Here is a 17,495-nt window from a genome sequence, read left to right as displayed (position 1 = left end):
CTACGTCCAGAGAGTCAGGCTCCTCCTTTTCGCTTTGTCCCTCTAGGGCACGCTTCATGAATAAATTCGTATCTATCATTGTGCTGAAGAGTCTCCAACCGCTGGCAGAGGTTCACCTCCAAAAGCATCACCTCCCGATCAGGCAATAAGTATTTATGGATCAAAGACAGCTTCTTTACCCAATGCTCGCCCCCCACATCATTGATCGATTAAGTGCTTTTGAATGTTCCTATTATCTAGCCGTCGAAGGAAATATCCGACCGGGATCACGTTGCTTTTAAACGCCACCGTAGCTCGATCTACAATCAAAATTGTTTGGAATGGCAGTCTACAAGGCACACCTTGATTTCGTTGTACAAGCTGCCGTGGGTTCGCAATTTATTTGTCCCTATCCGTGTCGCGTACCTCAATAAGCGTATCGTTCTCATTTTCTCTGACAGTTATTTTCAGAGTACAATATTTCCCTATTCTTTTATATATATATAGTGAAAAAGGGAGACGTTAGCCACGATGTCACCATTCAAGATCGAACTATTTTTGGCGTAGTTAACATTAGGGATGGAGGGAAGTCGAAATTTGCCATTCGGCACGCGCGTTTCGCCACGAACCGTAATTACCGTTGTAAGATATCTAGACTGACACCGTAATATGCGTACGTTCACAGCTCGTGGTATGCCATAAAGGAATTTACAATCATACATATTTATCGCATGACCAAAAGTTATACTCACTCAATATACGAAACTAGGTAACCTGATCTAATAACAAGGAATTGTGTTCTAGCGGATCAGTGAGTCATTAGTTCTGGACGCCCTAATATCCAACGCAACCTTAATATAATCATTAGTCGTCTGACTATTCTAAGCTGCCAAAAAAGAGTGAATCGCCATTTTTTTTTTTATTAATAGAAGGTATTGTATCTTGTACGAACTGCCATTGAGACAGACCATTCTTATGGCCTAACCTTTCCAGCATGCTCATTTGACTGTGGTGAAGTTTACCCATTACTGAACGCGTACGTCCAGTTGTTATTTTTGCGATGAATACAGATTTTCAGTTTCAGCTAGCTCCTGTCGTCTTGCCAATATGATTAACTAAAGACGCCATTTGTTTCCACTCCAGGAGAATAGTACGCTCACCGGTTACCCCGTGGGCTGCAGTGTCTGATTCTGACCGTGAGGATATCCAACTGAACGGAAAGGATCCGCATCGAACAAGTTCCATGTGCGTGGCATCTTAAGCGTTAATGATGCGTCTGTGTGCCTCTACTTTAATGCACAGGACGGAAAGGGTTTACCTTCCACCACGTACACCTTTCGTACATGGTAAAATCGTTAGTATACTTTTGGTCATACGTAGTCTGGGCCAGCGTCACCAAGAAAGATGCGTGTCAACACAAATCAGCCCAACCCATCGGAGCACATTTTTCCCGTCCAGTTAGTAGTCGGCATAAGCAAGCAAAATCCGCTAGGTTTAAATATGGAGAAGTACAGCTGGGGAATGACGGATCAAGGGGTGGAAACCACCCTGTAGCACATCGAGTCATTATAATAAAGAAGCTAGGGTGGGTACGTCACGAAACTGACTCACTCACATTGTATACTAACCGACTGAGTGACCGACCTATGAGCCTCCTTCCTCAGAAACTCGTAGCTCAGCTTCGTAGTGGCCTGTTTACTTTCTGCACAACAACAGCTTTAAATGTTCTGTGAGTCTCATCAACCACCAACTTTCGGCCTGGTCCATTTTCCATCGCCCAGTTTCTTCTCCATCCCACGACGCCGAGAGATCGCTTGGGGTACATACTCTTGGTCACCAGCGATTTTAGGGCTGGCAACAAGATAATGCCATTTATGTGTGTATCGATCTGGCACCAATCCCGCCGATGACTTTTCAAAGTATTGGCCTGTGCTTGCTCCAGTGCACAATCCCTTTTCGTCGTGCCACGCTGTAACCGATAGCAGACGGGGGATCACAACGTGGGGGCAAATGGGGGTTTGCTCAACAGAGCTCTTTTGTTAGCACATCGAAACAGAGATGTTAGGGATCGTTATTTGGTAGACTACTATGGGTAGGTTGTGGAAGCTTAACTTAGGACCGCTACTCATCCACGACAACGAAAGTACAAGTAGGTATGCGAATACTATGAAAATGAATTTCACCACTCAATGTGCATCTATCTACTTCTTACTATATTGATTCAATTTGCCAACATGCTGTGTTTGGTTAGAAAGCATTAACGATAAATAATGTGTTATTATATCTCAGCTACCCTAAAACATTTACATATAACGAACAGTTCAAGAGGATCTGTGATAGTTGCTAAGCACGTAAAGGTCTAAGCCTTAAATGACAACGGTCTTTCGTAACGATTCAACAGCAGTATCTGAATGAAACAATATTCAATTGCCTCTCTAAAGCAACAAATTGATATACGCGCTGAAACGACGCACACTTCGGGAGCAATCGTCCTCTCGTCGGTATACTAAACAGTCGCTGGCAGGTAATTTGCAAAATGGCCAACTCCCCAACCTCAGTCAGTTCATTTGCCATTGCCTTCTTCAATGCATTCAACAGCATCCTACCTTCAGTTATTATACTAACAATCAAATCATTTCTCCATGTTAAAATATAGTCACGACATACGCTTCGAGTCCATTTGGGGCTAAATTTCCTGAGTCATCAGTTTTGTCTGGTTACTTTTCTATTAAACCAGGTGATCAGTTTAGTTTGATAGAAACGCGGCAAATACCATTGTTCTTTTTGACTATCTAGCCTATTATCAGCATTTTTCAGCTGGCGATGACAGCTGCAAGAAAATTATACATATGTATACATACATTATAGTCATGGCCATCCTGCTTTTGCCTGGGGCAATTCGAGAACGAAGCGAGCGAAACAGCACCAACTCGTAACGTAGGAGCAAAAAAGTATGGAGGAAGGAGATGCATTAGCAAGCATCGGCTTGCCGATGGCAGTGGTCTTGTTCGAATCCTTAAGGTCCACTTTGCCTTTCTGGGTACGAGACAGACTCAGCCCGGTTGGCCTATCTTTGCCAAACCGCTGTAAATCATTCTCACATGTTCGCTCAAATGATTTGAGGCAAAATTCATTGCATAGTAATTAAACCACAAAATACGAAATTACTGCTGCCAAAGAGCATTTTTTCCTGTATCTTATAGAGAATACGATACGTTTTTTTTATAAAAATTGTTAACGGCAAAAGTTACTACTAGTAATAATTCACAGTTCAACATAGTTACACACATGTAAGTAAAAAGGTCAATTGACGCATTCGTAACAGCTCAGAACTTAAAAATAACAACTAAAAATGCCGAGTATTTCGACATTCGTGCAAAACAAATATTTAGATGTAAGTTAAATTATACATATATGAATTAACGATTGTCCTTCGAGCTTGAACATCTTTTGACCCTTGTATCCTCTTCCTGTTCTGTTAAAGTATAGGGACGTGTTCGTATGCTCGTATGGTCTACACAAGTCGAAAAAAGAACGAAGGAGACTAATACCGAAAATACAGGTGGTCAAGTCTCCGGTTATTCTAACACTACTAGTTTGGTAGTATGCAGCTTCTTCGGCTGCCGAGCTACATCTCTCGGACGCCTCTTTGGTCGAAGTTAGCGTTACTGCTACTGCTTACACTGCATGACGCAATTGCACGCGTCAACCCGATCATATATGGCGGCGAAATCATGGATAGTTGCACGATTGTGGTCTGCCGTACGATCGGTCGCTTGTTGGCCTCCATTTGCCACTGTTAAGAGCCGACGATTGCCTTCTCCGTATGACACGCCGCTCCGAACGTGGTGTTGCTCGTATTCCTTGTCGGTTTCAGCCCATGTAGCAAACGGCTAGCCAGATTCTCCGTTGTGGATTCAAACACACGCACAGACGTGAATGGAGGGAACGTCAACTACGACGTTAAGCTCAAGGCAAAATTCTACCTCATGCAAGAACCTTTGTGGCCCGTCAGCACTACGATGATAGCAACAATAACGTCTGCGGCGTGCTTCGTATCGTAAAGTTTTGTCATTTGGTAAATCTATTTCTATGTAAACTCGAAGACATTACACTTTTCACTGTAGCCGAACATATTGCATACGATTGTTGCAACCGAACGCCGCTCGCCTAGTTTCGGTTGCCATCACAACGAATTTGATTTCGTACAAATATCATCATATTGAAACGCGCACATGCTGTTGTTTTCTTCGAAGATCTTTGTCAAGTAGCTTCCCATTGCCCAGTCAGTAATACAACAGATAACTCACCCAGTACGATCGAATTGAATGTACCGACAAACAACGTAACAGGACACTAATGACATCAGCGTACTAGATTTCTCCAAGCGTACTTCTATCTCTTGAGAAGCACACCAGATTACTAGTATTACGTTTCGTCACAGAGATCAACAGTACAAACCGATATACGTGTATATGTGTATTTTATCGATATAAGATCTTGAGCCTTGACATCGCCAAACTGAGTAGAACTCGAAAGGCAATGAGGAGACTTCTTTTTGTTGACAGCTTAAATCTTGCCCAGCAGCCTTAATATGCTGTTTGTTAGCCATCCAATATCGCAGCGTGAATAATATTCATGTCTACAATTTGCAACATATGCAAAATCTTATTACATCAAAGTGTCCTCCGCCGGTGCACCGGCCTTTGGCGTTCTAAAGATCGGTCTTGCGAGAGAGCTCACAGTCGGACGCAGTCGACAGGTAGCTCCTACACAATAAGGAAACGCTGCGCGATGTAGGAGCTTCTCGTTACCTGCTTTGCGAGCATCCTTCCTTCATAAAATATAGGCATGTACCTTTACAGGATCATGCAAAGACCGTCTGTAGTTTCCTGTTTGACAAAATCAGATCCACCAGATTGATGCAACGCAAATGCACATTAGGACGTACAATACGGGACGTTAATTTTAATTGAATCTGGTAAATTTGTTTCGTTGGAGTAATGCCTTTCAACGAATGTTGTCAAGCCTCTCTTTGTTAGAGTCTTTGGCATTAGAAAAATTTTCTCCTCTTTACTATCATGCTAGTTATTTACGCCTACTGTAGAAACTCACTTAGCGTTAGTCGAAGTGTCGCTGCCAGTATACACAGTGTTCCAAACGCCCATAAAGCCAATGGTGGGCTGCGAAGCCGAAATTGCAGACTTGGACTCTTCATTGTTGCAGTATCCGACGAATGGGGCTACCGCGGTAGCTTTGGCGATTATCAATAACGTGTCTCGACAACCTTGTAGTAGACAACACTGAAAAAACAGGGCAATATGGAGTGCCCCACAGCGCAGCAAGATGTCTCTGCTTTATTTTTCTAAACGATTCCTCAAATTTCCAGGGTATACTTCATACACAGCTGGTATAGAGGAACTAAGACACGTAAATGCGTGCAGAACTAAGCACACTGCCTCCCGCACTTCATCTGTCACGTCACACTCACAATCGTTTGCCTCACTACCAGCATCCAATGGACAACAGGTAGCGTTAGATAATGTCTGCTTTATAGTACACGTGTACCATCTAGCACATCTGGCTGATTTCGTCGTAGCACTGGCGACGCCGTATTTAATGTTGTACGTTGATTACTATTATTACATCAAAGACAGTAGCCAAAAGCACGCAGGTGGGATAGTTGGAACGAGCAGCGGCGGCGCCGCTATCACCACGACCAGTTTCTGCCCCTGGACAACAATACGCAGTATATTTTCGTTGGGTTTTAACGATCTTCCTATAGCTCTGTATCGTCGCGATGCCCTGTCTAGTTCGCCTGTTTTTAATCACCTGCGCATTGAACACTACACCTGCTATTCGAAGGCTCCTCTTTTCGTTTCCAAATCCTGCGATCAATTGGACTTGTTTTGTTGACACCGTCGCTCGTTGACAAGAAGCCACACAAAATGCCGGTTGTGTTTCGTCGTTGGCGATCAGTTCTTGTCAAGTTCCAATCTCGGAACCGCTATTAACAGGGTTTGTGATTTTACACTGATATTTTTACAACGAATAATAACGAACGATTGCTTCTACTACAGGACGTGCGAGTGTAAAGTCATTGCACGGCCCGTCTAAGTACCACACTTCGGTCGTCGCACATAGGTTGTCGTCATTCGCTAGCGACAACTGTCGTTGACGACGACGACAGCATCAGCAACATAAATGTAAAGTAGTTAAGTCAATGGCATGAAGCAGCAATAAGTACTAGATTAGACGTACAGTTCAGTAGCTATCGTTCTGTGGTCACTGACGACTCAGCCGTTCTTGTCCAAGCCTTCAGTGGTAACTGCTTATTAATCGGTGGTCTTCAAACGTTCTTCCTCGGACGGACGCACGCGTCAAATAGTCGCTGCCAACTTCGGCCGTGTGCTGTGCCGTTCACTCTATGCAGCGACAGCAGAATCAGCCTCTCACGCTAGCGGCGTACCTCCCCTATCGCCCTTCCTCTCTGACAGCCAGTCAGCGGCTAAATCAGCCACGAAGCCTGGCCACTGTTAAGGAAAAAGGGAAGGTAGTGAATAGCAACGAACTCACTTCAGCTGAGCTAGCGGTTCCCTGTGCACCGCCCGTATCTTGCTGTTTTAGTAGGTCGCCTGCTGAGTCTGGTTTGTCGCGGTACCGATTCTGCTGCTGCTCTTCGAGAAGCCGCAGTGGGAAGCGGATGCAGGCGGTTGGCGCCAGCCTCTTGGCGCTCGACGCAGTCCTTCTCGCTCTCCCCCTTGCCTTTATCCCGCTACTGCTACGCCGACGGGTCAGTACGCACAGCGCCACTGAGACACGAGGCTGACACGCAGAGAGTTAGCAGCTGGGGAGGCTTCTTGGTAAGTAGGCTGGTGTTCCTGCTGCTGCTACTACTCACCAGAAGGCGAGGAGGGTTCTGGCTTCTACTCACCCCCACGCTGGTGCTCGTACGATGACTGCGTGCCCTTTCCTCTAAGAGAACAATGGAGGGCCGTGTCGCCGCTGCCCCGCTATCACTATCACCGTTACTAACAACGGACATCGTTTGCCTGCTGCCATTTGCTCCTATACCGTCTATTCTACAGAGCGGAAGGGGCAGCAGAAGCTGCTTGCAATGGCGTATCTCGCCGCTGATGCTGGCAACGATGGTGAAGATTTTGCCGTCTGCGTGATGACAGCGCGGCATAAACAAACATGCAAAAGCAGCGGTAGTCTTAACGCACACGCGTCAGGACGCAGACGATCGCAAAAGAGAGTAAGCCACAACAATTGATAGCGACGACTCACACGAAAAGAGATATGTTTAGCATTAGACATTACACGATAACAGTGGAACCAAAGAATGCTGGCTGCGGAAATAGTTACACACAGCTGTTAAAAGTTTTAAACTGGCTAAAGCAAAGCACCCAGACCAGCTAACTTCGATGGACTAAATAGCTTATCGTAGATACAGATAGTCTGTGATTAACAAAGCTTGCCCCTATTTAGTTCCTAGCTGACATAATCATGGAAATAAAGGAAAATGTTTAGCTAGAGGAAAAATTTCACCTCTTCAGGAAGCATGGCAAGGGGTAAGAGATCTTGTAGTGTCCTCGAAATCCTATTCAAGTGGCGGCTATTCTGAACATAAAGATCAGTAATAATAGTAAACGTGTTTGCTAGCTATGATTTTGGCCCATCTTCTCATTAGTCCAACACAATTCAATTGTTGTAAAAAAACTAGGCTTCAAGTTGTCCGGGTCCATGTTCAGACTCGTTATATACCTTGATATAGTGCACATGCAGGTTTTCAGTCAGTTCAGGCAAATCGAATAGTGAAACTATAGGTACTAACTTCAATTTGTATCAGTAAGATTTTGTTAATATAGACGTGAATAATTTTCAGGGAGAGATCAGGTGCGACTTAAACAGGAGCTCAAACATATCGAGCAAAGGCTTGCAGGTTTTCAACTCGCGAACGAAAAAAATCCTAGGCGTAAAAACGCAATAACGCAGATCGCACGAGATGCCTAGAATTGTTCCAGGATAAGAAATAGCCATAAAATCTTAGAAATTTTAAGCTTACGTTTTTTGATCTCTCGTAACAATTAAGCGAGCTAATAATAGCTAATAATAGCCAATGTATACTTTGTATAAACAGTTCAGCTTTCAGGTAATGATACGAACACCAATAGCTGTAACATAGATCAATTATTTTTATTATTAATTAATTTAATTTATTTATTTAATTAAGTTAGTGCGTAATTAAGCTTACATATGCATCTAAATCTGTTATTACAGCCTGAATACAGAAATGCTGTTTGGTTTATTTTCAATTGTAAATTTGTTTATCACATTAAATATTGCGCTATAGTAGTAAAACATCGCAGTCAGCCAATCCAAAAGGCTTTTTACAGCGGGAAACGTCCTGAAAAAAAATTTCAAAACAATTAACTTGTATTATATATAAATTATAGCTCGGCCATGTTCGGCATCGTAAATCGTATTGGCATGCGAGTACTTCTAGATTCAGTAACGTTAAAAAATAGGCTGTACCAAGTTACTCAGCGATTTCGGCACTTATGGTAATAAAAAAATTGTTAGCTAAGTGCTACTTAAAGGTGCCATTAACAGAGATTCTTTTAAATAAATATCAAGATCAAGGACATACACAACATATTCCACTCAAGTGCACTCTGCACCTTTTAAATCTGTATGTTCCTAGGATTCGATCATTGTGCCGTTGTGTCAGTGACGAGAACTGATAGTTTTATATTTTAATTATAATATCTTATGAATAGCTTAAAAAAACAAGCATGAGTGAATAAGCTTTGACATGTTCACTTTTCACAGTTAAGTATAACTGTTAAGGCGCGAAAAATGAAAGTATTACGGTCATGTCCTCTCACAATATTGAGACTTGTTGCAGTTAGGTATAGTAACCGATTGCGTTTCCATTTACAAAGCAGACACAATCCGAAATAGTTTTCAATAGAAAAACGCGTGCAAAAACAGCTAATGGTCTTATGACTATTGCTCTGTGTACCACCACATGAAAGGTTAGAATAGATGTTACCTAATCAATAGAGAGTAAGATTTTAACGTAACCAAAACTTAGTCTGAGGCCAAAAAAATCGTACATGTTGAAGCTGAAAACGTATCTTGTTTAAGTCCTTTGAACAGCGTACTACTACGTCAAAAGGGCCTCTGTGCTCTTACTGTCCAATCTTTACTAAAAGGAAATTGCATTTTGCTTCTAGTTGTGGACGACTACAAAAATTAGTAGGAAGAGAAATGGCCCGTAACAATCCTGAGAAGCAAGCCACGCGCAACTCAAGGGTACTGGGTATACTTAAGCAGGAACTGATGATGATGATCATGTCTGCTGAATAATTGAAAAAATAGAAAAAATAATTATTATTTGCTATTAATGCTATTTCCAAGACGTGTTGCATCATTTCATTTTTCCAGAAGCATTTACAGGAACTTGTGACTGGGTAATTGAGTCCCAGAAAGGCCTTTTTTTTTGCCTTTTAACGAAAACACATGAAGCCTACTCTAGACCTGAGTCTGACTTCCGAAGGCGTGGTTTATCAGAAAAAGTATGTAAATGATTTGTCACAAGAAACGGGGCCAGTTACAGTAAGTAGCTTATTTGCTTCGCAATAGCTAAGGCATTTCGTCGTTCGTCAGGGTGGTAAAGAGCCCATTATATCGAACTCGATTTAATGCACAAACTACTATTCTGCGTTAAAAAAACAAATGATCTCGTATGCATATTACGGAAAGGTCCAAGCTGTCCGCTTAACCCAGATGTATGGGCTTAATGCATAAATAATGGCGGCTTTTACATCTGGTTTAGCCCTGCCTTTAGGCGTATCTCGTAAAGTTGTCCACCCTTTCTGCTCCTTATCTGCGTCGAAACATCACTTCTTGTCGCCTGAAACAATTCAATACATGTTGCGAGATAATGACCAGCCCAGTTTTTAGCCCCTTTATGGTGTTCTTGAGCTTCTAATTTTTCAGTAATCCTCATAGACTCAAATTGACTGCAAAAATTTGCGGGCTTAACCAGTACTTTCAGGCATGATGGACACACCACAAACAGCACTAATATTTAAGGTCGCTTCGACAGCCATCTGATCTAGGTTAGGAACGAAGCAGGGTAGTTCCTTCGATCAGGATCGTCCAAGCCTGTATCCGGGATCATGTTTTGTTTATTTCACAAATAATAATTACAACGGGTTTATGGAGAGCTAGAGAAAGATGGACAGATAATGTTCGAATGAAATATAATAGGAAACAAAGAATAGAAGAAAGAAACCGGTATAATTTAGGTTACAATTTAATACATGGAAGCTTTGGCGAACTTAGTGGGAAAAACTAATGTCCCATCGAAAGCAACTTGAAATCTTGCTCCGGCCCGTGGAATACGTTGGCCTAATTTTTGGTCGAGTATTTTAAAAGGCGGCAACCTTTTTTAAAAAAACAACAGCGTCTAACAAAATGGTACAGATGTGAGCAAGGCCACTGCCTGCATTTGGTTTGTTCAACTTCTTGACATCAATCTTGCCGTAAATTTGAAAAACAATTGCCTGAAAAGGACATCAGTGCTCACATTGAGCCTTACGATGTCAACACTAAGAATTCGAATTTGAAGAACTCAAATTAGAAAAAAATCAGCTTAGCCGCTCGTGATTAGTAAGGTGTCTGACATTAACTAGGCAGTTCTGATCAGACTTCCATTGCTGATGCAATTCGCTTTCAAGTATGAATTTGTGAAGTTGATGAATTGAAATTCGGACTGACTACTCAATGTTCCTTTCACGTTTGGAGTGGTCAGAAATTAGCAGTACTACTTACCTCGTGTGTTTGGCGCGCATTTTTATTCCCAATGGGTTTGACCTGATCAATTTCGTCTACGAAGGGCCGATCCCGAGAATCTGCAATAGAGCTTTCTGAAATGCGACAAGAAAAACAAAAGAGAATGATTGAAATGTCTGCAAAGCTTAATCTATGAAACAGGTGGCAATTTCCCTGGTAAAATTCGAAACAAGAATAGTTCTAAATAGTCTCGTATACGACGTCTTGCACGTACACGCTAGGTCAGGTCAGCACTGCTTTATTGATCAGTATATTACTAAGGCCCTTATTTGAAAGTATATATGGTGACCAACGCTCTTAGTGTAGCACCAGGTGATTTAAACATGGCAGTTTATCTGATCACCTGTAAGATAATAGCAAATGTACTGGAGTTATAGAATTCACATTTACGATAGCTTCTTTATAAAGTCAGCTATCAATACTCGTTTCATTTACAGTTTTCACTATGACCACAGTTAATTACTAGTTAACTATATTATTGATCACTGTAAATTAATTAGGTTATTTAAAAAGCAACCTTAGTCGCTTCTAAGGCGTGTGGAAAAATGTAGGACTGGCTTCACCGCCTCCTTCTAATTAATGCTTAGTGCTACCGTGAAGGAAAATTACTCATCCATTCTATGAAGCAGTATTGCTACATCACTTTATTCTTGCCGTCCCCCCCACCGGAGGCTAAAACGAATCGATCTGGGCGGACCTCAGAAATTCAATTGACTAGTTCTCAGCCTTATCGATTTTTTTTTTAACGTAAGTATTTTTCCGTAAGGATCTTTTTGAAACACAGTAGAATCATCAGTAATACAATATGTGTCTAGCTAGGAAATAAGTAGAAGGACAGGTATTAAAAATTACAGAATAAGAGTCATTAAACTAACATTTAAGGGACTAGATGGTGGCCGTATGCCCGTATGATGAATACCCTCTGTCTCTTTAATTGCCAAATCGTTATAAACAACAATGCTTCCTATATCATTATGGAAGAACACTTCTTTTTCTTTTTTAAATTTTGAAATTTACGTTCTCTTTTGTTTTTGTTAGTTCTTATCTGTCGTCCACTAATACGACAGCGAAATACCTCGTACAAAACCAGTAACTAGCCCCAAACACAGCCAATATCGACTTTATTCAGATGTATTGCCATTTGTATATTTTTTAAACGAACTCACACAGCATAATTGTGTATCCAGATAACGACACGTTTTGCTGCTCGTACAATTGCCGGTTTTTTCTATTGTAGTATAGCGACATTTTCTCATAGTCCTTCTATGATTAAAGCCATACGAATTCTCCCCGACGTAAATGTTAAATCCAAAACGTGCCAGTGTTGGTAAAATTTGTATATTTACTTGAATAAATTTAGAAAAAATCCAACTTCCGATCGCGTTATTTTGACTCATTGGCTTTTTTAATTACTTCGTTCAACAATTCCTTCCTCCAACAATGAGGGAATACTTGCGTATCTATCGTCATATTTACATGACTCAATGAAGCGCGCTACGAGCGAACCACTTGTCCGCTACTTGCGAGCTGATAGTATCACAATAGGCAATTCTTCTACTTCGTTATCATCGCGAAAGCTGGAGCGTTGTCATGAAGTTCAATAACGTCGTACATTTTTGTTCTTCGCCCGATTTGCTTCAGTTAGCATTTGTGCATCATTCCTCCAACCTGTTAACAGGTTTCTAATTTAAGTATTTAGCGTAGAATCCCTATGATTTTGTCATACTCAATTCAGTATTATATGTTTCTGTTATATTCTCTCTTGTAGACATGTTAATGAGTTTCCAGCTAGATTCCAGAAAATATAGCTTTCTCTCTAATCTCTGCCCGATCCCCAGAGTATATGTTTCAAAAGTGACTCTGCATGACACTTGTGGAAGATGTAATTATTAGATACTTGCATAGATGACCTTTATTTTTGCCGTCTGCCCCCCGTACAGTTTCATTCGTTGAGGGGCAATAAGGCTCAGATAAATAATGGTTGATTCCCCACTCTCAGCTGATGTTTTCAAATGGATCCACTGTTATTTTCGAATAACTGAATTATTTAATGGTTTGGTGCCGGTGACCGATAATGGCGTCTATGATTATTTCATTGTATTGGCTGGGAACGCCATTGACAATTGTGACTAATTTGATTGACTGTTGTCAATCATGTGGTTCGCTACGTCGCCTATAGTTAGTTTATAGTATTCATTTGTTGGTCCCAAACGAAACCGTTTGCTTTTAGTCATGATTAAAGTTTGGCTGTGGGTCCTTTGCGTTATGTATATCTAACATTTATTTGATTGGTGTATTAATCACCTCGTCGCCTAGTGTAGGCCATCTGCGTGTCGGACTGACCATATTGCCGACCCAGCCATACAATTCTCATAGCATAATCCTACTCTTTGTATTTCTAGCATAAATTTTCTCATTTGTCCCGGCCTCTGAAATTTCTGTTCAGAGAAGTGTCGTTGTTTGTCGTGAATCGGTTGGACACTGTGAAGTGTTCTCAAAATATGCGTAACTTGGTGAAGTTGTTTTTAGTCCCTCCAAAGCGCTCAGTGATAATTCGATTCATCCTGTGTGTAATGGGAGCCTTGCTCTTATTTAATTGAGTTCATATGCTACCATCTATTGTGGTGGCTTACTTCGTTGGAGACCAGAACACCATAAAAAGCCCAGACTTCTTTGGTCTTCGACCTCATCGAGACAAGGAGTCGCCGCTTTAGGTTTTGCCAAACGCACCATCTCTATGGATACAAAAAAAGAAGAAGACATACAACGATTTAGAAAAATCCGCTTACTTTGGCACCTAGTTGGCGAGAAAAGAATTACGCAAGGCCTAAATATGGCTCTTTATCCTACATAATTCGCCTTTGCTACGGTCGATATTTGTTTAGAGCACTTCATTATGCTTTCATAAGAGAGTATCTTTCACAGAGGATTTAGTTTTCCGTCGTAAAAGTTTGTTAAATGAGTTGAATATCATATCATAGTAAAGCGTTGCAAGACATTTGAGATTGTTCATATATATTATTCTCCGCAATAGAAATATAGTCCTGATATCCCGTTATTCCAGAGAAAGCAAGTTAACTTCGATTATAAACCTTCATACTCCCTGCAGAGAACTCCAGTGAGCCAAAGCCTTTATCCATTTATTGAGCATACTAATTCCGGCTCTAGGGTTTGCATTCTACGCGTCCTGTTTTTTAGCACCTAATGCCTAAGTTTGTGTCAACAGCTCGCGGAATATTAAGCAAATTCTAACTCATCGATTTTTTGCTTTTCCTATTGGCTAGATTCAATCCTCTATATATACAGAGGTTTGAAATCGACTGGTGAAGTCCTGTAAAGTGATTTATATTAGCCGTTCATTATTTGCGGTATGAATTCACCTGCGTACTAGAAAGAAGACAATTGATTTTAGAATAAAAACACAACTTCATTATGATGAAAGCAAAAGGTTCGTCTTTAAAATCAAGATCAGAAGTAAAAACAAAGAAGATTGTTATTATGACCGTCTAAATTTTTTGTGCTGGACAAACGATGGGAATCGGCCGAAATCGGTGTGCCGCATTGTGATTACAACGCTGTTCTTTAAAAAACAGAAGCAAGTTTGCCAAAATGGGAAGAAAATGACGAGGAATATATTGTAAGGATCCCACAGCTGACTCAAAAATAAAACCCGTTTTTGCCGGGTATGGTACTTTAACACGAGCCCTGGCAGGCGAATTTAATGGGGTAGTAAAAACCTCAGATGTAAGTTTTCTGCCGTTAGAGTCAGACGGGACTTCTTTGAAGATAATGGAGCCAGGTAATTTGGTTGGTGTTGTCTACGTCTGCAATAGGCTCCTGACAGTAAGCCATCCCAATCGAAAACACAAAAACACACAGGAAAAATCGCTTCCTTACACACAATTAGAAGAATACGTACTAAATTGCAGGTACAATGAAATCGTCAACAAGTATTTAGGTTCTGAATGTTGGAAACGAATATGCGTTTTCGACAGCGGCTTATGAGTAGCTTGAACCCCATATTGAAGCTGTGGTCGAGGCAAATAACGGCAACGTTGAATAACTACATATCTTTTTAGGAATATCTGTTATTTAGATGCAATTTGTTAATGTAACGATCGAAGTATACCGTATGAGGAAGATTGTGTTCATTTTGTAGAAGCCGAAAGAACACTAACACTCCAACCCTGGTTTCATCTCATAGAAATAATGATGATTTCGGAGTAGATTTCATTAACTAAACACCCTATAGTGTATCATTTTTAATGAACCCAACAGTTTGTGCGAAACCTCACAAACGCTCTTCGGACACTGACTATATATTTGTAATAGTCAAACCGTTTATGTCTCTCGTTATTAGGTGAAGCCCAATGGGAAAATACTATATGCCTCAACCTTATTAGTTTAAAATCATTTTAACCAATAAAATGGTTCTCGTGATAGAGGAAGCCACATCAGTGTCTTCTAAATGTATTCTTTCGTGCACCATTGATACAGAGGTTGACTTTATATCAACCTATAAATGACTGATAATAAGTGAATAAGTTTTGGCAATTAGTAGCTGCGTTGTTCGTCGCAGTTCTCCCAATAGGCCATGTGGTCCTTGGTCGGCAACAGGGCAACTCGTATACCCGGAAATCGTCTCAACTCCACTATTAAACACATATACGAGACTTGTGTTTGTTAACCGGACCATAAACCTGTATAATAATAGGCTAAGACACTTTTCCTGCAATGCTTTTATAACTAAATTTCTCACACTCGCCCGCCCGCCCGCCACCGTCAATGATAACGCCAGCCGTTGTTTTTGTGCGCCCATTGTCTTTTAAATTGGAACACGTCATCTCTGCTATGATATGTCACCCGCCCGGATGCCTCTGTCTGTAATGCTATTATTGTTATTATTACATATTTAAGGCCTTTTTTATTGAGATTGGGGTTTTTATCGCCACTCAACCTGTGTGATATAAAACAGCATCACACATGCACAGCACGCGCTCATGAGCGACCGATTTCGTGCACGTATTTAACTCTTTGACGCGCATGATTTGTTTTACAAATACAAAATAAACTGCAGCCCCATTGTTCTGTCATTTTTCCCAATCTTATTACGTAAAACGAGCTCAGATTCGCTCGAACTGAGCCCAGATTCATTGCACCTGTTCTCTAATCCTGTTACTACTTCGTTCTCTTACTAGTCCATAGGAGTTTTTTCGATGTAGCTTCTTTCGGTTCGTTGACTTAGCAAACCCACTGCATTTCTGGGTTTCTTGCTTATTGCATTACTTTGCTGTGACATCTCTTTACTCTTTTTTAGCAGTGCGACTACATTATGCTGCATGTAGTTACAGGTGTACGATTGTCTTGCGTCAACTATCTCGTGCTCCCATCGTAATTAAGCCGTCGTTGTTTAACCATTGACCCGTTACTGTAACTTTGCTTTTCCTCTTATTGTAGAACTGATCATCGCGTTGGAAAGTCCATGCACGTACCGCCTGGGGCGCATCATAACTTCAGGCTCTAAGGTCTCTTTGTACACAGCTACACCAGTATTGAAACACATGCAGTCGACCTCCACTCAACTTCCACATGCACACTTTCTGCTTTGTCTCATTGTGTCATTATCGAAGATATTTGTATTTTTTTTTTTCAGGAAAATCATTGAGGAGTAAAGGAAATAAGTAATGAGTAAATATTTTAACCTTTAAGAAATTCCCAATCGTTAGGTAAAGCGCCGTACCCGACCAAATGGCAAAAAAAAAGAAAGTCTGTTCTAATCTGACTTTAGGACTAAGCAACTTTTTTTTTGTATTAACATATTGTACCAGTTCTCAACCTTTGTCAAGGAAGCTGGCCGAAAAGGTTCCGGCCTACACCGAAGATTGTTTTTTTAGCATCAAGTCGATTTTTGTCAGATATGTTGCTTTTAACAGAGTGTTATATCGCCAAGTGAGGGTACAGCATAAAATAACGTCGCCGGCGGCCTTATAAATACTCGGTCTACTGAATTAATTGTGCGCACTGCGATGATCCCATGCTCGCCTGTTCGTAAGGCTGTCTTTTCGGGTCGAAAAGACTCCAGAGTTTTCCTATTAATGCGCACCATTACGTTATCTGGTGGCAAGAAGATCAGTCATTTTATGCTACATGTTTATCAACGAACAACAATCTATGTATATGGTTGTCGAGAAAGTATTGACCGGTTTAAGCTAACGCTAACCTTTTAATTTTAAAATGTTACCACTGAAATAAATATAACGTGATTTTGATCGATGGTAACATCATAATTCTATAGCTCTGAAAATTGTGGTAAATGAATTTTGCATCCCCCCATTGAAGCTAAATTAACACTACTGCGAAACAGGAAGACGACGCCTTTTTTGTCCACTAGTTTTGGTCGATTTTTTTCAGTGTCTGGTTGTAATCCGAATCGATCGTTTCGCCGAATGGCGGCAGCTCATAATGCATAATACCTTTCTACTCCCACTAAGAACATAGCATCACCTTCTTTGGCGTCAGTCAGGACCTCGTATAGATTGTAGAGTAAAACGTGTTTTAACTTTTTTTTTTTTTTTTTTTATATTGTAGTGCTTATTACTGTCGCATATGGTTAATTTCGCATCACCTGCGATCTACCGTTTTAGAGATGG

The 17,495-nt window shown here is 41.0% G+C and overlaps 1 protein-coding gene across 4 annotated transcripts in view; it reads right to left on the bottom strand.

Moving 5' to 3' along the window:
* LOC111248599 (low-density lipoprotein receptor-related protein 8-like) overlaps positions 1–6,599 on the bottom strand; it is a 40,429-nt gene extending 33,830 nt beyond the window's left edge. Inside the window, exon 1 of one of the 4 annotated variants that reach the window (XM_022801175.2) lies at positions 1,608–6,599. Coding sequence is in view for 2 of the 4 variants with exons in the window: in XM_022801171.2 (XP_022656906.1) it covers positions 5,095–5,197 (103 nt within the window). In the remaining 2 variants the exon portion in view is untranslated. The remainder of the gene's footprint in view (positions 1–1,607) is intronic. The other 3 variants (XM_022801177.2, XM_022801173.2, XM_022801171.2) reach the window with 3 other exon arrangements.
* Between the last annotated feature and the right edge of the window lie 10,896 nt (positions 6,600–17,495).

Source organism: Varroa destructor, unplaced genomic scaffold (genome assembly GCF_002443255.2).
Source record: "Varroa destructor unplaced genomic scaffold, Vdes_3.0 BEIS01000004.1, whole genome shotgun sequence".
Lineage (NCBI taxonomy): Eukaryota > Metazoa > Arthropoda > Arachnida > Mesostigmata > Varroidae > Varroa > Varroa destructor.
This window is presented reverse-complemented; position numbering and strand designations above follow the sequence as displayed.